At 35.9% G+C, this 22034-nt stretch overlaps 2 protein-coding genes across 4 annotated transcripts; one reads left to right on the forward strand and one right to left on the reverse strand.

The window, feature by feature from the left end:
- Positions 1-6188: 6188 nt before the first annotated feature.
- Positions 6189-11638, reverse strand: LOC149817879 (uncharacterized). The gene is made up of 6 exons (XM_089984422.1): positions 11505-11638; positions 11291-11341; positions 11156-11207; positions 10150-10208; positions 6955-7000; positions 6189-6532 (listed from the first exon to the last, which is right to left on the reverse strand). Exons 1-6 carry the CDS (start codon positions 11595-11597, stop codon positions 6405-6407), a joined length of 429 nt encoding a protein of 142 aa, XP_089840548.1. The 5' UTR covers positions 11598-11638; the 3' UTR covers positions 6189-6404.
- A 1297-nt stretch (positions 11639-12935) lies between these two features.
- On the forward strand, positions 12936-21301 carry LOC149817880 (uncharacterized). Of its 3 annotated transcripts, none has more exons than XM_089984223.1 (7): positions 12936-13096; positions 15800-15928; positions 16092-16142; positions 16226-16277; positions 17223-17281; positions 20490-20535; positions 20958-21301. In XM_089984223.1, the coding sequence occupies exons 2-7, from the start codon at positions 15836-15838 to the stop codon at positions 21083-21085; spliced, it is 429 nt and encodes a 142-aa protein (XP_089840349.1). In that variant the 5' UTR covers positions 12936-13096; positions 15800-15835; the 3' UTR covers positions 21086-21301. The 3 variants fall into 3 exon arrangements, with proteins under 3 accessions (XP_089840349.1, XP_089840350.1, XP_089840351.1); XM_089984224.1 differs by having other exon boundaries at positions 15804-15928; XM_089984225.1 differs by having other exon boundaries at positions 12966-13066.
- Positions 21302-22034: the final 733 nt, after the last annotated feature.

The raw sequence follows: 22034 nt of genomic DNA on the forward strand, positions 1-22034 counted from the left end.
AAAAGAAGAGAAACAACCCTTTTTTAATTGAGTCTGTCTGCAACAAAAAAATTTCTGTTATCCTTAGTTTTTTTTTCTGTTTTGAGTAGACCCCCAATCAAGATCTGCATCCATTTTCTACTAAAGAGAAAAGTATAACAAAGACCCCATCTGGGATCTACGTTAGATTTCAGAGAGACATCAATTTTTTTTAAGAAGGTTGTCGGCATCGAATGACCTCGATACATTAAAAAAAGAGAGAAAGAAACAAAAAAACAAAAAATCAAAAATCAAACAAAAGATCTTTTTTTAGAGGGTCGCCATTAATCGTCAACCTCTCTTCTCTGGTTTTCTTTTTATAAGGTCGCCGGCATTGGGCGACCTTGGTAAATAAAAAACAACAAAAAAAGGAAAAAATACAATGGGTCGCCAAAATCAAGCGATTGTTGTTCTTAAAAAGAAATAAAAAAAATAAGTGGAAGAAGAAGAACATAGACCCTGAATCGGGGCCTATGTCAGATAACATTTGGTCATAAAAAAATCAAAAAAAGAAAGTTTTTTTTATTAAACAGGATTTTTTTTAAGGGGTCGCCTGTAAACGACGACCTCCCTTTACTAAAAATCTTTACAGAAGACCGCCGACATCCGATGACCTCACTACAAAAAAAAAAACAAAAAAAAAGATTACCTATTTTTTTTTCGCCACCATCACCTCCTATTTTTTCGACGATCCAACCAGCAGACCGAACAACATCTTCCTCATCAACTGAAATCCTTGTTTTCCAGCGATCCAACCTGCAGACCGAACAACATCTTCCTCGCTAACTGAAAACCTGCAGACTGAACGACATCTTCCAACAAGCAAAGCGAATGACATCTTCCTCTCTGACTGAAACCCATGTTTTTCGATGATCCAACCGGCAGACCGAACAACATCTTCCTTGCCGACTGAAAACCATGTTTTCCAGTAATCCAATCAGCAGAACCAATGGCATCTTCCTCGTCGACTGAAATGTTTTTTTGAAAAGGGGATTACCAGTTTTTTTCTTTCGTCGTCGACTCATCACTACAGCCAACATCCCTAGTTTTTTTGGCAACCCAATCGGCAAGCTGATCAGACTGGATGCTTGGCATCGTCACAACATTTTTACAGCACCAAACCACCAAAAGCTTCTAGTTTCTCGAATCATCATGCGTTTTATATGGTTTTACAGGTGAAATTATGACTAAGCCTCTGATCTTTTCCAAAAATTTTGGTCATATCCCTACCAGGTGATATTACCATTTGCCCGAGGTCTTTTTCAGTATTACTGGTCCAGCCTCTGATTCATTAAATTATGCTTTCATCCCTGCTTTTTATTTTATTGTTCGTTCTATCTTTCTACAATAAATTTACTATAATGCCCTTGCACTTTATTATTTTTGACATTTGTATCCCTAAATAACGAAAGAGGTTCTTGTTTTTTTGGTAATTCTAGAAAGGGACCTAAACTCTAAAATATTATGCAGAATAGGATTAAGTTTTTTATTTTTTTGCAGAAAACCCCCTGATTTTTTTTTAAGTCCTATTTTTTATAATATTTTTTGTGTAGTACTCTTCTCTGACTTTTTTGAAATTATAGAAAAGTGCTCAGAGATTGCAAGTTGACTCATTTTTATTGAAAGTCAAGAACTTGATTGTCGTACATTTTTTTGATACTTGCATGAAATAATAAGTTTGATTTCATGAATTTGCTGATTATAAAAGTTATGATTTAAGAGTTTATAACTAATATTCTCTTAATTATCTACTTGTTGAATGTTGGACTTATATTTATCATATTTTTTCATCATAAAATACCTAAATTCAGAAAAATAACAAGTAGGGTTTGTGGAACCGAATTAACCAAAACTGACAAACGTAATAGCACTAATTTCCATGTTTGGAAGAGGAGGATTCCTCTTGTTTTAACTTTAGAGGGTATTGAAAATACCCTCACTACTTAAATGAGGGACCCTGGTGCCGAAGCTACCGAAGAGGACAAATCCACTTTTCTAAAATATAAAAAAGCATGTTTGCTAGAACCATCATGCTCACCTATATGGATGATTATCTTATTAGGGTGTACGAAGATTACCCTATAGCTAAGTCTATGTTTGATGTCATTTCAAAAAAGTATGATACTACTTCTGAAACACACGTTCAATTACTCCTAGAGCAATATAATTCGTGTTAAAAGAAAGAAAATGATAATGTCAGTTATCAAGTGAACAAAATGAATGTTATGGCAAAGAACCCAACGATAGTTGAGAATGTAATCCCTAACCATATGCAGATATCCACTATTATGAATAATCTCCTATCTTCATGGAAGATGGTGCAAACTGCTCTTAGACTGAACTCGAAAAATCTAACCTTGGAAGAGCCTTATGCTCAACTGAAAATTGAGCAGCAACATATGCAATAAGATAGAAAAAGCACATTACACTTCGCGAAGGATGCTCCCAATCACAGTTATAGCCCTTCTAGACGTCTACATTTTAAGAAAAAAAAATTAAAAGTAATAACAAAGTTAATAAGAGGACAGGTCCAACATTCCGCAAGCCACAAGGAATGCCTCCCTGGTCAAGTGTTTTAAGTGTGGAAAACCTGAACACTTCAAGAAAGATTGTTGGAGCTGGACAAACAACAACAATGACAGAAACAACAAAAATGACCAGCAAAAGGAGAGGCAAGATATAATTTGTGTGATATCATAATGCTCTTATGTGTACCAAACTCTTTATAGATGGTAGGTGGACTCTGAGGCAACACGTCATATAGCAATAAACAAGGATGGAATGGTGGACATGATCGAGTATAAGTCTGGTGAACATCGAGTGTACATGGGCAACAACACCTACTCTGATGTTATGGTGTCGAGATTTATCGCATTGAAACCTCTAAAAATAATGTTTTGCTGTCAAATGTTCTATTTGTACAGTCCATAAGACGTAATTTAGTATTTTTTCGACCTTGATTGCCAAGGGTTTTGAAGTCAAATTTTTACTAGAGAAGGTTACTATGAGAAAATATGGTTGAGTCTTGTTTGATGGGTTTTTGATAAACATCATGGATTGTTTAAAATTGATGATTCTAGTATGAATAAAATTTCTTTGATTTATGCTTATATTGACATTGTCTTTAATGTGAATGTAAATGTCTGACATCAAAGACTGTTATGTCTACTTAGATAACTATTATGTCTATCTGTCGGGAGAACTGTGTTACGCTTTAGACATAGATGACATGAAAGATAACTTATCATATGGTGAGGCAATAAACTCATGTGAGTCAACTGGGTAAAAGTTATGGACGAGAAAATTGAGTCTATTGAAAAAAAATCAGGTCTGAAAATTGATTGATTTACTTGAGAAAAGGAAAGTCATTGGATGTAAATGAATTTTAAAAAAAGAAATTCAAGTCCGATGGTAGTATTGATAAATTTAAAGCAAGGTTAGTTACTAAAGGTTTTTCTCATAAAGAATGATTAGATTATGTTGACACATATTCACCTGTTGCAAAATTCATCTTGATAAGAATAATTCTCACTATTGTAGCTCACTATGACCTAGATTTGCATTAAATGGATGTTAAAACCATGTTTCTTAATAATGAGCTTAAGAAAATCATTCTCATGGAGCAACCTGAAGGCTATATAATAAAAAGCAAAGAAGATAAAGTATATAGGTTGAAAAAATCCCTATACGGATTCAAGCAATCACCATGTCAGTGGTACTTAAAGTTTCATAAGGCAATTATGTCATTAAGGTTTCTAGCAAATAAATTTGACCACTGTATTTATGTCTCAAAAAGTGAGAGTAAATTTGTTACTCTCACCATACATGGATGACATTCTTTTGACTGAAAATGACAATGATATGATTGTCAAAACCAAGTCATAGACAAATTCTCAGTTCGAAATGAAAGACATGAGAGAAGCATCCTATGTTCTTCGAATTAAAATCACTCGAGATAAAAACTCTAAACTTTTAAACTTGAGTCAAGAAAAGTATCTAAATTATATACTCAAGAAATTTAAAATGAGTGATTGCAAGCCTTTTAGAACATCTGTGGTAAAAGGTATCAAATTGAGTAAAAATGATAGTCCTGGTGATGGATAAGAAAGACTGAATGTCCCTTATGCACAAGTTGTTAAAAACTTGATGTATGTTATGTTATGCACAAGTCCTAATATTGGCTTTGTTGTTGGCATCGTTAGTCGCTACCAAAATAATTATGGTTGGCCTCACTGGCAAGCAATAAAAGGAATATTTTGATATTTAAAAGAAATTATAAAACTTGAAATTATGTTTTCAAGCTGATGATGTAGAATTAACTGAGTATTCTGATGCTAACTTTACAGGCAGCAAAGATGATAGTAAATCCACTTATGTATATGTTTTTCTCCTCGAAGGATGAGTAGTTTTCTGGTCTCGTAAAAAACAAGGTTGTGCGGCTGAGCATACTAAAAAAGCAAAATATATTGCATGCAATGCAGCTGCCATATTTGTCATTTGAATAAGTTGCTTCATTAATGATTTGAAGCAAGACATAACCAATGGGCCAATCTAAATTTATTGTGATAACCAGGATGCGATCTCTCTTATGAAGAGTGGAGCAGACAATTCTCAAAGTAAACATACAATGGTAAAGTACCATTATATTCATGATATGATTAAAATTTATGAAATCAAAATCAACAACTTACCTCCATGATCCTTTAACAAAGGGCATATCAGAGAAAATGTTTTCAAAACATATGTCCTGTATAGGATTAAGATATGTCTAATAAGACATATGGTTGGATGAGTAACTAAAGTACATAACTCATTCCAGAAATATAGATGAAAGAGAAATACTCCAACAATGAGAGGTAAAATCCTGCATCATGATTAGTTTCACATCGATAAGTGGAAGATGTTGGTCATACATGACCATGGTGGCCATGTTTCACAAAGAGTTTCTTGAGTTAAGGAGAGAAGTCAGTCGTCCCTCTCTCCAACTTGTGAAATTATCCGTTAAAGGGCCTTGTCTACATGAAACATGTTTCATCTGGATAAAGTCAAAGCAATGAATTTGTTACCGATTTTTTCTCTTCAAGTCCCACGTACGCTGGGTAATGGCTACCCAGGAGGGTGAAACCACCAACAACTATCTCTCTCTTAAATAAGGGAGAGGGCTTACTCAAGAAGCACAACTAACCTGTGAAAGTATATCATCTCCTGAAGGACATTTACAACTTTATCTTCACCTTCACTATTCTCACCTTCATCTGCACGTATCTAGAACATTGATTCTTCAGGGTGGTGGTGATGGAGCTTCTCTAGCATCATTTTTCAAAAAGTGAGTGATGGTGGGTGGTAGTGATAGTGGTGAAATATATGGTGGTGATGGATGGTGAAAAATCATAGGGAGGACCATTTTTCCAGAGGTGGGTGGCGAGGAGTGGTTGGCACCATTTTCTCTTGGTAGGAAACATTCATCCACCTCTATCCATGAAAGAATGTTTCATATTCAAAAGTCTACTTTTAAAAAAAAAAAACTCTTTAGAGAAAAAGTTAAAAAAATCATACGGATTTTTCATTTTATTTCACTTTTCCTAACGTGCTCTAAATGGTGATCATGAATAGTGGCATTATGGGGGTAAGAAGGCAAAGTGGATTGTGCCAGATTTCCCCAGTGCTGGTTTGCCAAGAACCCAGTCATAAAATTTTGTAATTTATTGCAATATTTCCAAAGGCTGATATAATACACAAAAAAAAACATGTTATTTTCATCATATACCAACACAACAAAAATAGCTTTGAGGTATTTTCATATTTTCTATATTTTATATGCATATATACCAATATTTTCAAAAAACAAATCCTAAAAAACCAAAAACTTTTAAATTTCACAAGATTATTCCAAATCTTGCCGATATTTTCTTGCAAGAAGAGGACCTGTACAAAAAACAACAGGACAACACTGTATAAGTTGAACGCTAGCTACATCAGTTTTCGGAAGAGACTCAGTTGGACAATGTAATCTAGATTGTGGATCGCTCAAATTCCAGTCATCAAAGGAGGAAAATGTGTCATTTATCTTCATGGAAATGAATATGTTACTTGCGCTCGTGCACACACAGAGGCAGGTAACAGCCAATCAGACCATCAGTATCAGCCTCCACCACCACGAACCACAGACATAAAGGAGAAAGCAGTAGAGCAACTGCTGTGTTTATTACAAAGTATCAACAGTAACAGTAGTGTCAAGCCACAAGCAAATCATAATGAACCACAAACAGCATAAACTGTTGAATGCATCACACCAGGTTTTTTTTTCTTTTTAATTCTGTCAAACACTTGTATAAACACTCTAGTGCATATTGGTGCACAAAACTGCCTTGATGAAACACAGAAAATCACAGGGTCGTAGGGTTTCTAGACTTCTCCATTTTGTCGCCTCTAGAAGAGTTTGGTATCGAGGAAGCTGAGAATACGGCATGGTATGATGAGGCAGCAAGTTGTGCTACTGCTGGCACGGCACCACCTGCATAAACCAAGCAAGCACCAAAATCCTAAGAACTAAACACTATTATTGGCTGAAACCACTTTTAATCAGACAGCATACATTGATGACAAAAGCAAGGACAATGAATACGGCACAAGGGGAAGCTCTTCAAAAAGTTACAAATTCTTACCGGGCACATGTACCCTGATTAGTTCCATACTTGATGGTCAAACACATTGCCTATATGCGTGTGTACATGTACATTTTCAAAGACCAACATGCCGAATCAAGGTGGACGTATCAGCATCTAATTCACTAAAGTGTGCATTTTGCCAAATTAAAAGCATGAACCTCTGAACCTTTTTTATTGTTCTCGAGTAAAACATATATTTTTCACATGAAATTTTGTATAAAAACGAACACAAGACAGGATGACCAACTGAACTATGAAGGGGACTAACCTGCCAATCCAGCACATGTTGAAGAAAAGATTATCACAGGTGGAGCCTGCATCCACAGATGAAGAAACATCATTAGAACTTTTTTATAATGATTTTGAGGCCAGATAAACGTGAATCAGTGTCAAAGAAAGAAACACCAATACAACCATGAGTAGAGATCGTCAAAAATTTTGGACACGGGGACACGGCTATATATATATATATATATATATATATATATATATATATATATATATATATATATATATATATATATATATATATAAGATTGTAAATTTTAAAGCAAAAATAAAAAAGTAATTCTATTGAAGTAACAATACAAACTTACCAAAATATAACACATAAAGAAGCTTGTGAGTGTGATAACAACAAAACTTATCATAAATTTGCCTCATCGTCTGAATTAGAGGGAAGAAGAAGAACAGGATCCGGACCCGATCCGAGTCCAAATTAATTTTAATAAATAGACAAAAATAGACTCGGTCAAAGTTGACCGAGTCCAAAATGTGGATGGACTCGGCCCGGTGCGTTGACCGAGTCCGACACTTAGTTGACTGTGTCCGCACCTGTGTTGGGGCATGTCGACACGGGTGCGTCGACCTTTTAGCCGAGTCTGTGTGACTTACCGTGCATGTAATAATTCAGGTAAAGCTATCAAGCCTCACCCAACAATGAACCAATAGTATTAGAGTTTGGATTCAGGATCTACTAACATAGGTCTGATTAGCTAATCAAGTCAAATCCACAAGCTATGAATAATACGTAGGATTTGGTTCTGGACCTGGATTGAAAACTTATAAACCAGAGCCAAGATCGAGCCAAGTTCTGAATAAGATCCTGCAACTTTTGCATATAAACATATTTTAAGAAACAGATATTTTACTTGATTAACTGGGTCTGTCCATGTCACATAAATCCATACCGGTTTATGTCCTTGCCTAAGCCAGGTTAAACCAGATTTGGCATCAGTACCTCAAAGTCATACACGACTGGATCCACCTGGATTTAACCCAATGATAGCCCAGTTTTGTACAGGCAGCAAAGCAAATCTGAGTTCTTGATATTAGTTTTGTCAGGTCTCTCTTTACTTCTTTATTTGAACCAAATTTTAGTTATTCTTTACCTTAGAACAAGGAAAGTAATAGCAATATTATGTGTAGTAATAACAAAGTACTTCAGATTGTTCAAATTCTTCAAATTTTCAATGAACACGATCTCTATACATGGAGGACAAATGAGTACTGAATTTAATCAGAAAGGGCATGTAAATAACTGTCATAAGTTGCAATATTTCATGATATAGCTGGAGTAGGTAAGGACAATGCTAAAGAATTTGAGTTGGGGGATACCACCTAGTAAATCTAGGTGTAAAGACCTTAGCTGCTCACATTAATACAATTAGTGCCCTTCGCTTTCACAAATGGAATACTCATCCCACACATAAAAGGTTCTCAATCTAAGCCAATATTATTTTGAGAGAATTAGTGATCAGGGATGTTCTAAAGCCTAAAACTGTGAATCTGTTATAAATCATGCTATCAGACTACTCTTGCATCTTGCTCTTCATGTCCTCCAACGATCAAGCCAGAGTTCTCCAGGCACAAGAATCCTATAGCAGCAAGATAACCACAATTACAGGTTGACTATCTAGTAGGATATATCAGCTTACACTTGGGAAGTCAACAAGCAAAAAATGTAGACCGCAGATAGTAGAAATGCTGCTTCAGAAGCTGTCCACTTCTGAAATTGAAAGGAATCGATAAGGAATCATGATGCTTGCTTTTAGGAATGCAATCCCCATTAAACAGGAATCATGGTTCCTGGATACAGGAATCAAAACTCCTAGGATGATAAGCCTTGTAAATTAGTTATGGTAAAGAATATTTTGCATTGCAATGGATGTTATATAATAGCACCTTGGTATCCCAAGAAAGCTTGCCATTCATAAATGTCATCCCGGTTTACAGTGCTGCATATTTCATGTATATTTTTAGAGAATTTCTAATATAATTTATTGGCTTTATCAATTGCCAAATTCCCATTCAATGTCCATGCAAATTAGATGAACACACACACACACACACAGAGATCCCAGGTGGTGACAAAGAGCATCTATCGAGACCAGCATAGACAGGAAGCATACGCTGAAGTCGTACCCTATGGCTGATGCTGAATGTGGCCAAAGAACCCATGTCTAATGCCAGACTTGGAAAGCCAAAGTCCTAGCCTACATGATGCTGAATGTAAACCCAAAGGGCCCATGTCTAATGCCCAAAGGTGGAACTCCTAGTGATGAAGCCTAGCTAGAATATACAAACCTGTCTGCCAGACATCCTATGATGAAAGCTGGATTTGGAAGTTATGACCCTGAGAAGTAAGGTTGCAGTCATTCCTAGAGACGTCACCTCTAGCAAGGAAGGGTCTAATGAGTAAATTTATGTGGTTTTCGAGTGATAATCTGTTGGATCACTGTAAACCAAGAACACTGATTTCACATAAATGAAACAAAGGATGATAATCATTATGTAGCAAATCTATTTGCTAAAGATGACAGCAGTGAAGACTCTGAGCCAGGAGATGAAGGTGATCAAGCAAACATGTCTTCAGCCATCACCTCAGCATGATTTATATAGGAGGGGGGGGGGGAGATTTTAGTCTAGTAAATCATTATGATTAGATCATTGAATGTGAGACCGTGTCATTGTGTCACATCTAGTAACTTTGTTGTGGATCCTTCATTGAAGCAAAAAATATATCCTAAAACCCAGTAAAAAAATGAAACAAACCAAGCCACCAGCTAAACAAAACAACAAGGCAAGAACCATCAAACCAAGATGAGATAATTATTGTAGATATCTTCACTGAAAACTAGCTCATAACTGACTGATTTTTTATGAGAAAATTGAAAATGTTTAAAAGTTGTTACACCATGAAGGGGACCATCAAACATGGCATATGAGGGAAAATGTGTAATCCTGCATATTCTTTTGTACTTTCTACATATCTCCACATTATCCTAATATCCTATGGTGCTCTTCTTCTGCCCATTCAAGTATGCCAAGGTTTCTCATTCACAATATCCCCTTTACCAGTACAAGACAGTACTCTTCTTTTGGCTATAAAACTGTAATGCGAAAACATCAAAACTAAGGCAAGAAATTTGAAACTTGTAAAATAGCAAAGTAAACCACTTACACCAATAAAGAAGTGCAACCACATGGGCCCTTTTATCCATCTTCTAACAATAGGCATTGCTGCAAATAAAAATAAGAATAATACATCAAAGGTCAAAGAGTAAAAAAAAGCCATGAATAGCTAAATGTATACTGTGATCCGTGCCTAAGAGCACCAAGACTACAGGCTTTTCTACACAACTCATAACAGTGACAAAAATGCATTCAATTCAAAAACCTACATTCAACCTATCAAAATCAAATTGAGAGAGCAAATGAAGATATTAGAGGGAAAAAACCTTTGGCTTTTGGGCTAGCTAAAAACAATATCATTTTCATTTAATTTCATTGACCAAACAAACCCAACCAATATGAATAACTGATGAGACATTATATCATTGCCAGCATATTCATAGAATAATACAAGTATGAAAAAAGAAAAAAAAAATCCGATATATTATGTTGCACAACTTTGTGATTGAAGGCAGAATTTTTCATAACAGGACATGAAACAGATTGTTTTACATGTAACAGATCACCTAAAATGGTTATTCAAGGACCTTTGCCTTCAAAATTAGATGATTGCAACAGAGAGCATTTTCATAATAATCTATAAGACCAAGATCTTATAGATAGAATTTGCATGCTTTCATTTCATCTCCAAGTGTCCAATTAAGGTTCTCACTATGCCAGAGGAAATTGGGCCAAGGGTTTCTTCTTGTCAAAGTGATCCAAGCAACCCTTATTCCACAAACTATTATATAATACAAAGGAAATTGAGCAAGGAACCCAAGTTGGCATAGCATTCTAGATTGAGCAGTTACCAAAAAAATATGATATAAATTGAGGAACCAAACCAGATTAGGTGTTTAACATTAACTCAATGAAATTAATTCTCCAGTAGGACCAAAAAATGTGGACGTGTCAACATTTTTCTAAACATTGACCAGCATGGTGTAAAATGTAATAACTACAAAAGAAACAGTGGTTAACCAATTAAAAATATATAAAAAAAAATCACCAAATACCATGATTAAATCCATAAAATGCACTTGCCGTCCCTCCAACAGCTGAACCGATCTGCATTTCACAGTTTGCATTAGATAACAAAAATAATGCCAAAGAATAATCACTCAAACAGAAAAAAGGACTTCTTTAAATACCATAGAGAAACTATCTCTCACAAATGGTGCAACGGTCCAACTACTGGTTTCCTGGAATAATTAAAAAGGCAAATAAGAATGTGAATCAGAAGTCAAAATTTCCTCTTCCTAAGCTTCAAAGAAAAAAATGAAAATGGAGGCATCAAACCCAATGCGGGAATGATAAAAGGAAAGAATAGAGAATAAAAAATTTATGGAAGTGAAGGGAACCAACCATGTCTTTGGAAAGCGGTCCCGCACAGTGTGGGCATCTTAAGCCAGTAGGAGTTGAACCTGCTTTGCTGAATTTGATTTCTGAATCACCCATAGTCACCTTCTCTATGCTACTCTCACATTAATCTACCTATCAAAAACTAGCACCACGTGACAAAACAAAATAAAATTAAATAAAAGACCGCATATGTCTATTAAAACTTTTGGGAGCTAATTTTTGCCTACCACAAAAATGAAAATGCTAAGTGAATCATAATCAGAATCAATTTGTTGAATTTATATCAATCACACATCCAAAATGATTTTTCAAACCAGATAGGAAAGATTTGGGAAGCAGCTAAGAAATATAAAATGAGAGTAAAAATAAAACAAATAGCTAATCTTAAATACGAAATTATGAGAATAGAGAAAAATAAAAGATAGTCACCTCAGGATTTTGTTTTGTTCTGCTCAGTTGCTTTTTCTAAACAAATATCTATTCATGTCATATGTTATACAACAGGGAAGTATATCTCTAAATACCCATTTTCAATTTGCACCATATCCACATAGATGCCGTTTTGAAAAAAAAAAGTTCCACAAACATAGACAAATTGCATATCCTAGAGACTTATCCATATCACACAACTTGGACCAACTCAAGCATGAAACATCATTTTACTAACCAGATTGAAAGATCAGGAATTAGAGGAGAAAATAATCCCATTACACAAAAGGTAAGTCAAATCAACAAACTAAAAGGAAAGAGTATATGAAAACATAAAAATGTAAACACATATTAATATGCACTGGAACATTATGCACAATTTAATGCATGACAGTTGCCATGTGGTCCACTCAATTCATGCAATTAACCTACTCAACAAATGCCCCATTGATCAAAATGCTAAAACAGACAAAAAATGAAAAGAATGCTTTAAGAACATGCCACATGTATCAGAATGTGATAGTTGGATTCTTAAAGTTGCACCATCTCAACTGAGGAATCTGAAACATGCTGTAACTAGGATTGCTGTTTTGTTTGCTTTATGATGGACACAAACCCCATCAGATGCACAGAAACACTTGCTCAAGTTGAAAGGCTCAGGCTAGTGTTATTAAAAGCGCGCCTCAAGGTGCAAAAAGCATGCCTCGCCTCAAGGCGCGGGGCTTTGTGCCTTGAGGCGCAGGCATAAGGCGCAAAAGCCCTGAGGCGCACGCCTCATATGCCTTGAGGCGTACGCCTCAGGGTGAAGCGCGCCTCAGGGCAGGGTGAGGCGCGCCTCCCTTGTTTTGGTCTTGAGGCGTACGCCTCAGGGTGAGGCGCGCCTCAGGGCAGGGTGAGGCGCGCCTCCCTTGTTTTGGTCAAATGGGGGTCAAAGCCCCCATTTGACCAAAAAATAGGGTTATTTTGTCGGGGCCCCCTCGTTATCTCGTCTCTCTCCCACCTCCCTGCTTGTCTCCCACCTCTCGTCTCCCCCTTTTCTCACTCTATGCTCTCTCCCACCTCTCGCTCGTCTCCCACCTCTCGCTCGTCTATCAACCTGAGAAGAAGAAGAAATAGAAGACGAAGACTGCTCCTCTGTCAGCCTCGTCTATGAACCTCTCTCCTCTGTCAGCCTCTTCGCTCCTATGTTATTGCATGCATACCTATGTGACAGTTTATAGATTCAACGAGATTTCAATAGAAAAAAGTTACAGTTTATAGATTTCAACAAGATTTCAATAGATAAAGGTTGATTCAAGCTTTTTGCAGCATGGTTAGCAAACTCGGTGAGTCAGCTCGTGACTTGCTTGAGTTGGATCGGATCGATCCTTAACTGAGTTAAAAAACAATATCTTAGTTAGGGACTAAACTCGTCGAGTTTGCTAACCCCAAGGTGTTTTGCAGCTGATATATTACGATGACAGAAGTTGGAGAAATAGAGCATGTGTATTGTGATGAGTCTCTAGACATAAGTTAGATTCTTTAGCAAATTCAGCCGATGCAAAACAAATGACACGATATACTTTTAATATTGATTTTCACTTATTAGATATACATATAAATATATCAAAACCACAGGCTTTAGATGCTTCATAGATGTATACATGTTATTTTCATCTAAATAATTGATGCAATTGTGATTGCTGCATATTTGGTAGAGTGTTTTAAGTTGTTGATACACATTTGAGTATTTGGGTCTTTTTCCTTTGTTGTTGAATGATTCAGAATGTTCTTTTATTTGGATTTTGATAACACTTATGCTTCGGTTTTGCGTCAGTTAACTTCATTGCTTGCTGAAATTGGATTGAATACAGAAGAGGCCCATGCTTTCGTTACTACATATGGAGACAGACATTGGAAGCTAGAGGTTTTAAGTTGAGTAAGAGTAAGGCTGAATATATGGAGCAACGAAGTAGTGATGGGAGTGTAGTGAAGCTTGGTGAGCAAGAAATACCGGTGAATGATTATTTCAAATATTTGGGATCCATCATTCAAAAGTATGGAGAAATTGATGGAGATGTAAATCATAGGATAAAGGTTGGGTGGATGAAATGGAAAAGTGCAACTGGAGTGTTGTGCGATCGTAGAATGCCATTGCGGTTGAAGGAAAAGTTTTATAGGACGACTATTAGACCCGCTTTACTATATGGTACGGAATGTTGGGCTGCCAAGAGACATCATATTCAAAAAATGAGTGTAGCTGAGATGCGGATGCTTAGATGGATGTGTGGAAATACAATAAAAGATAAGATTCGGAACGAGGAGATACGTAAGAAGGTAGGTGTTGCACCCATTGAAAATAAGATGCGAGAGAATCGTTTACGGTGGTTTGGACATATGCGGCGAAGGCCTAATGATGCTCCAGTTAGAAGGTTGGAGAAATGGGAAAATATATTAGTTAAAAGAGGTCGGGGTAGGCCTAAGAAGACTTGGATGGAGACGATAGGAAAGGATATGAATGCTTTGAACCTCACCGAGGACATGGCATTAAATAGAAATGATTGGAGGAAAATGATTCATGTGGAAGACCCAAAATGAATTTCTTTTTTGGTTCATATCGCTGACCCCAATTGTTTTGGGATGAAAGCGTAGTTGTTGTTGTTGTTGTTGTTGTTGTTTTTTTCCTGCAAATGCGGCAAGAGATTAATTTAATTGAAGAGAATTTTGGTTTCTAATGTTTGAAAAACAACATAAATAAGATCTCATGCTGTGAGAGAATTTTGGTTTCTTATATACTTATGTAGATCAAGTTGTTACATTAATGTTACTTTTACTATTTTACATGTTAATCTCATATTTTTTCAGATTTTTTAGTTCTTGTTGGTTGTTGCTTCATCAATAAAGCACTTTTTATTTATTTATAATTTTAGATATTTTTTTTAGTTTTTTTTAAGTTTTCAAAAAAAATATTTTTGAGGCTTACACTTTACCCCTCAAGGCTTACGCCTCGCCTCAGAGGCCTCAACGCTTTTCACAACACTGTGAGATGGTGCAACTTTAAGAATCTAACTATCACATTCTGAGACATGTGGCATGTTCTTAAAGCATTCTTTTCGTTTTTTGTCTGTTTTAGCATTTTGAGCAGTGGGGCATTTGTTGAGTAGTTTAATTGCATGAATGTAGTGGACCACATGGCAATTGTCATGCATTAAATTATGCATAATGTTCCCGTGCATATTAATATGTGTTTACATTTTTATGTTTTCATATACACTTTCCTTTTAGTTTGTTGATTTGACTTACCTTTTGTGTAATGGGATTATTTTCTCCTCTAATTCCTGATCTTTCAATCTAGTTAGTAAAATGATGTTTCATGCTTGAGTTGGTCCAAGTTGTGTGATATGGATAAGTCTCTAGGATATGCAATTTGTCTATGTTTGTGGAACTTTTTTTTTTCAAAACGGCATCTATTGTGGATATGGTGCAAATCTAAAATGGGTATTTAGAGATATACTTCCCTGTTGTATAACATATGACATGAATAGATATTTGTTTAGAAAAAGCAACTGAGCAGAACAAAACAAAATTCTGAGGTGACTATCTTTTATTTTTCTCTATTCTCATAATTTCGTATTTAAGATTAGCTATTTGTTTTATTTTTACTCTCATTTTATATTTCTTAGCTGCTTCCCAAATCTTTCCTATCTGGTTTGAAAAATCATTTTGGATGTGTGATTGATATAAATTCAACAGATTGATTCTGATTATGATTCACTTAGCATTTTCATTTTTGTGGTAGGCAAAAATTAGCTCCCAAAAGTTTTAATAGGCATATGCGGTCTTTTATTTTATTTTGTTTTGTTTTGTCACGTGGTGCTAGTTTTTGATAGGTAGATTAATGTGAGAGTAGCATAGAGAAGGTGACTATGGGTGATTCAGAAATCAAATTCAGCAAAGCAGGTTCAACTCCTACTGGCTTAAGATGCCCACACTGTGCGGGACCGCTTTCCAAAGACATGGTTGGTTCCCTTCACTTCCATAAATTTTTTATTCTCTATTCTTTCCTTTTATCATTCCCGCATTGGGTTTGATGCCTCCATTTTCATTTTTTTCTTTGAAGCTTAGGAAGAGGAAATTTTGACTTCTGATTCACATTCTTATTTGCCTTTTTAATTATTCCAGGAAACCAGTAGTTGGACCGTTGCACCATTTGTGAGAGATAGTTTCTCTATGGTATTTAAAGAAGTCCTTTTTTCTGTTTGAGTGATTATTCTTTGGCATCATTTTTGTTATCTAATGCAAACTGTGAAATGCAGATCGGTTCAGCTGTTGGAGGGACGGCAAGTGCATTTTATGGATTTAATCATGGTATTTGGTGATTTTTTTTTATATATTTTTAATTGGTTAACCACTGTTTCTTTTGTAGTTATTACATTTTACACCATGCTGGTCAATGTTTAGAAAAATGTTGACACGTCCACATTTTCTGGTCTTACTGGAGAATTAATTTCATTGAGTTAATGTTAAACACCTAATCTGGTTTGGTTCCTCAATTTATATCATATTTTTTTGGTAACTGCTCAATCTAGAATGCTATGCCAACTTGGGTTGCTTGCTCAATTTCCTTTGTATTATATAATAGTTTGTGGAATAAGTGTTGTTTGGATCACTTTGACAAGAAGAAACCCTTGGCCCAATTTCCTCTGGCATAGTGAGAACCTTAATTGGACACTTGGAGATGAAATGAAAGCATGCAAATTCTATCTATAAGATCTTGGTCTTATAGATTATTATGAAAATGCTCTCTGTTGCAATCATCTAATTTTGAAGGCAAGGGTCCTTGAATAACCATTTTAGGTGATCTGTTACATGTAAAACAATCTGTTTCATGTCCTGTTATGAAAAATTCTGCCTTCAATCACAAAGTTGTGCAACATAATATATCAGAATTTTTTTTCTTTTTTCATACTTGTATTATTCTATGAATATGCTGGCAATGATATAATGTCTCATCAGTTATTCATATTGGTTGGGTTTGTTTGGTCAATGAAATTAAATGAAAATGATATTGTTTTTAGCTAGCCCAAAAGCCAAAGGTTTTTTCCCTCTAATATCTTCATTTGCTCTCTCAATTTGATTTTGATAGGTTGAATGTAGGTTTTAAATTAAATGCATTTTTGTCACTGTTATGAGTTGTGGAGAAAAGCCTGTAGTCTTGGTGCTCTTAGGCACGGATCACAGTATACATTTAGCTATTCATGGCTTTTTTTTACTCTTTGACCTTTGATGTATTATTCTTATTTTTATTTGCAGCAATGCCTATTGTTAGAAGATGGATAAAAGGGCCCATGTGGTTGCACTTCTTTATTGGTGTAAGTGGTTTACTACTTCACATGTTTTTAATCTCATACGTGGCTGTCTTAATGCTTGGATTTACTTTGCTATTTTACAAGTTTCAAATTTCTTGCCTTAGTTTTGATGTTTTCGCATTACAGTTTTATAGCCAAAAGAAGAGTACTGTCTTGTACTGGTAAAGGGGATATTGTGAATGAGAAACCTTGGCATACTTGAATGGGCAGAAGAAGAGCACCATAGGATATTAGGATAATGTGGAGATATGTAGAAAGTACAAAAGAATATGCAGGATTACACATTTTCCCTCATATGCCATGTTTGATGGTCCCCTTCATGGTGTAACAACTTTTAAACATTTTCAATTTTCTCATAAAAAATCAGTCAGTTATGAGCTAGTTTTCAGTGAAGATATCTACAATAATTATCTCATCTTGGTTTGATGGTTCTTGCCTTGTTGTTTTGTTTAGCTGGTGGCTTGGTTTGTTTCATTTTTTTACTGGGTTTTAGGATATATTTTTTGCTTCAATGAAGGATCCACAACAAGGTTACTAGATGTGACACAATGACACGGTCTCACATTCAATGATCTAATCATAATGATTTACTAGACTAAAATCTCCCCCCCCCCTCCTATATAAATCATGCTGAGGTGATGGCTGAAGACATGTTTGCTTGATCACCTTCATCTCCTGGCTCAGAGTCTTCACTGCTGTCATCTTTAGCAAATAGATTTGCTACATAATGATTATCATCCTTTGTTTCATTTATGTGAAATCAGTGTTCTTGGTTTACAGTGATCCAACAGATTATCACTCGAAAACCACATAAATTTACTCATTAGACCCTTCCTTGCTAGAGGTGACGTCTCTAGAAATGACTGCAACCTTACTTCTCAGGGTCATAACTTCCAAATCCAGCTTTCATCATAGGATGTCTGGCAGACAGGTTTGTATATTCTAGCTAGGCTTCATCACTAGGAGTTCCACCTTTGGGCATTAGACATGGGCCCTTTGGGTTTACATTCAGCATCATGTAGGCTAGGACTTTGGCTTTCCAAGTCTGGCATTAGACATGGGTTCTTTGGCCACATTCAGCATCAGCCATAGGGTACGACTTCAGCGTATGCTTCCTGTCTATGCTGGTCTCGATAGATGCTCTTTGTCACCACCTGGGATCTCTGTGTGTGTGTGTGTGTGTTCATCTAATTTGCATGGACATTGAATGGGAATTTGGCAATTGATAAAGCCAATAAATTATATTAGAAATTCTCTAAAAATATACATGAAATATGCAGCACTGTAAACCGGGATGACATTTATGAATGGCAAGCTTTCTTGGGATACCAAGGTGCTATTATATAACATCCATTGCAATGCAAAATATTCTTTACCATAACTAATTTACAAGGCTTATCATCCTAGGAGTTTTGATTCCTGTATCCAGGAACCATGATTCCTGTTTAATGGGGATTGCATTCCTAAAAGCAAGCATCATGATTCCTTATCGATTCCTTTCAATTTCAGAAGTGGACAGCTTCTGAAGCAGCATTTCTACTATCTGCGGTCTACATTTTTTGCTTGTTGACTTCCCAAGTGTAAGCTGATATATCCTACTAGATAGTCAACCTGTAATTGTGGTTATCTTGCTGCTATAGGATTCTTGTGCCTGGAGAACTCTGGCTTGATCGTTGGAGGACATGAAGAGCAAGATGCAAGAGTAGTCTGATAGCATGATTTATAACAGATTCACAGTTTTAGGCTTTAGAACATCCCTGATCACTAATTCTCTCAAAATAATATTGGCTTAGATTGAGAACCTTTTATGTGTGGGATGAGTATTCCATTTGTGAAAGCGAAGGGCACTAATTGTATTAATGTGAGCAGCTAAGGTCTTTACACCTAGATTTACTAGGTGGTATCCCCCAACTCAAATTCTTTAGCATTGTCCTTACCTACTCCAGCTATATCATGAAATATTGCAACTTATGACAGTTATTTACATGCCCTTTCTGATTAAATTCAGTACTCATTTGTCCTCCATGTATAGAGATCGTGTTCATTGAAAATTTGAAGAATTTGAACAATCTGAAGTACTTTGTTATTACTACACATAATATTGCTATTACTTTCCTTGTTCTAAGGTAAAGAATAACTAAAATTTGGTTCAAATAAAGAAGTAAAGAGAGACCTGACAAAACTAATATCAAGAACTCAGATTTGCTTTGCTGCCTGTACAAAACTGGGCTATCATTGGGTTAAATCCAGGTGGATCCAGTCGTGTATGACTTTGAGGTACTGATGCCAAATCTGGTTTAACCTGGCTTAGGCAAGGACATAAACCGGTATGGATTTATGTGACATGGACAGACCCAGTTAATCAAGTAAAATATCTGTTTCTTAAAATATGTTTATATGCAAAAGTTGCAGGATCTTATTCAGAACTTGGCTCGATCTTGGCTCTGGTTTATAAGTTTTCAATCCAGGTCCAGAACCAAATCCTACGTATTATTCATAGCTTGTGGATTTGACTTGATTAGCTAATCAGACCTATGTTAGTAGATCCTGAATCCAAACTCTAATACTATTGGTTCATTGTTGGGTGAGGCTTGATAGCTTTACCTGAATTATTACATGCACGGTAAGTCACACAGACTCGGCTAAAAGGTCGACGCACCCGTGTCGACATGCCCCAACACAGGTGCGGACACAGTCAACTAAGTGTCGGACTCGGTCAACGCACCGGGCCGAGTCCATCCACATTTTGGACTCGGTCAACTTTGACCGAGTCTATTTTTGTCTATTTATTAAAATTAATTTGGACTCGGATCGGGTCCGGATCCTGTTCTTCTTCTTCCCTCTAATTCAGACGATGAGGCAAATTTATGATAAGTTTTGTTGTTATCACACTCACAAGCTTCTTTATGTGTTATATTTTGGTAAGTTTGTATTGTTACTTCAATAGAATTACTTTTTTATTTTTGCTTTAAAATTTACAATCTTATATATATATATATATATATATATATATATATATATATATATATATATATATATATATATATATATATATATATATATATATAGCCGTGTCCCCGTGTCCAAAATTTTTGACGATCTCTACTCATGGTTGTATTGGTGTTTCTTTCTTTGACACTGATTCACGTTTATCTGGCCTCAAAATCATTATAAAAAAGTTCTAATGATGTTTCTTCATCTGTGGATGCAGGCTCCACCTGTGATAATCTTTTCTTCAACATGTGCTGGATTGGCAGGTTAGTCCCCTTCATAGTTCAGTTGGTCATCCTGTCTTGTGTTCGTTTTTATACAAAATTTCATGTGAAAAATATATGTTTTACTCGAGAACAATAAAAAAGGTTCAGAGGTTCATGCTTTTAATTTGGCAAAATGCACACTTTAGTGAATTAGATGCTGATACGTCCACCTTGATTCGGCATGTTGGTCTTTGAAAATGTACATGTACACACGCATATAGGCAATGTGTTTGACCATCAAGTATGGAACTAATCAGGGTACATGTGCCCGGTAAGAATTTGTAACTTTTTGAAGAGCTTCCCCTTGTGCCGTATTCATTGTCCTTGCTTTTGTCATCAATGTATGCTGTCTGATTAAAAGTGGTTTCAGCCAATAATAGTGTTTAGTTCTTAGGATTTTGGTGCTTGCTTGGTTTATGCAGGTGGTGCCGTGCCAGCAGTAGCACAACTTGCTGCCTCATCATACCATGCCGTATTCTCAGCTTCCTCGATACCAAACTCTTCTAGAGGCGACAAAATGGAGAAGTCTAGAAACCCTACGACCCTGTGATTTTCTGTGTTTCATCAAGGCAGTTTTGTGCACCAATATGCACTAGAGTGTTTATACAAGTGTTTGACAGAATTAAAAAGAAAAAAAAACCTGGTGTGATGCATTCAACAGTTTATGCTGTTTGTGGTTCATTATGATTTGCTTGTGGCTTGACACTACTGTTACTGTTGATACTTTGTAATAAACACAGCAGTTGCTCTACTGCTTTCTCCTTTATGTCTGTGGTTCGTGGTGGTGGAGGCTGATACTGATGGTCTGATTGGCTGTTACCTGCCTCTGTGTGTGCACGAGCGCAAGTAACATATTCATTTCCATGAAGATAAATGACACATTTTCCTCCTTTGATGACTGGAATTTGAGCGATCCACAATCTAGATTACATTGTCCAACTGAGTCTCTTCCGAAAACTGATGTAGCTAGCGTTCAACTTATACAGTGCTGTCCTGTTGTTTTTTGTACAGGTCCTCTTCTTGCAAGAAAATATCGTCTAGATTTGGAATAATCTTGTGAAATTTAAAAGTTTTTGGTTTTTTAGGATTTGTTTTTTGAAAATATTGGTATATATGCATATAAAATATAGAAAATATGAAAATACCTCAAAGCTATTTTTGTTGTGTTGGTATATGATGAAAATAACATGTTTTTTTTGTGTATTATATCAGCCTTTGGAAATATTGCAATAAATTACAAAATTTTATGACTGGGTTCTTGGCAAACCAGCACTGGGAAAATCTGGCACAATCCACTTTGCCTTCTTACCCCCACAATGCCACTATTCATGATCACCATTTAGGGCACGTGAAAAATCCGTATGATTTTTTCAACATTTTCTCGCAAGAGTTTTTTTTTTAAAAAAAACGTAGACTTTTGAATATGAAACATTCTTTCATGGATAGAGGTGGATGAATGTTTCCTACCAAGAGAAAATGGTGCCAACCACTCCTCGCCA

The sequence above is a fragment of the Nuphar pumila genome, chromosome 13 (assembly GCF_984573655.1).
Source record: "Nuphar pumila chromosome 13, dmNupPumi1.hap1.1, whole genome shotgun sequence".
Taxonomy (NCBI): Eukaryota; Viridiplantae; Streptophyta; class Magnoliopsida; order Nymphaeales; family Nymphaeaceae; genus Nuphar; species Nuphar pumila.

Bases quoted from the DNA above. Each gene is read 5' to 3' on its own strand.
- LOC149817879 (XM_089984422.1), bottom strand. From the start codon at position 11,597: ATGGGTGATTCAGAAATCAAATTCAGCAAAGCAGGTTCAACTCCTACT. The intron at 10,209-11,155 runs GTATTTGGTGAT...TTTTATTTGCAG, and splicing joins ATTTTATGGATTTAATCATG to CAATGCCTATTGTTAGAAGA. The intron at 7,001-10,149 runs GTAAGTGGTTTA...CTGTGGATGCAG, and splicing joins GGTTGCACTTCTTTATTGGT to GCTCCACCTGTGATAATCTT.
- LOC149817880 (XM_089984223.1), top strand. From the start codon at position 15,836: ATGGGTGATTCAGAAATCAAATTCAGCAAAGCAGGTTCAACTCCTACT. The intron at 15,929-16,091 runs GTTGGTTCCCTT...TAATTATTCCAG, and splicing joins GACCGCTTTCCAAAGACATG to GAAACCAGTAGTTGGACCGT. The intron at 16,278-17,222 runs GTATTTGGTGAT...TTTTATTTGCAG, and splicing joins ATTTTATGGATTTAATCATG to CAATGCCTATTGTTAGAAGA.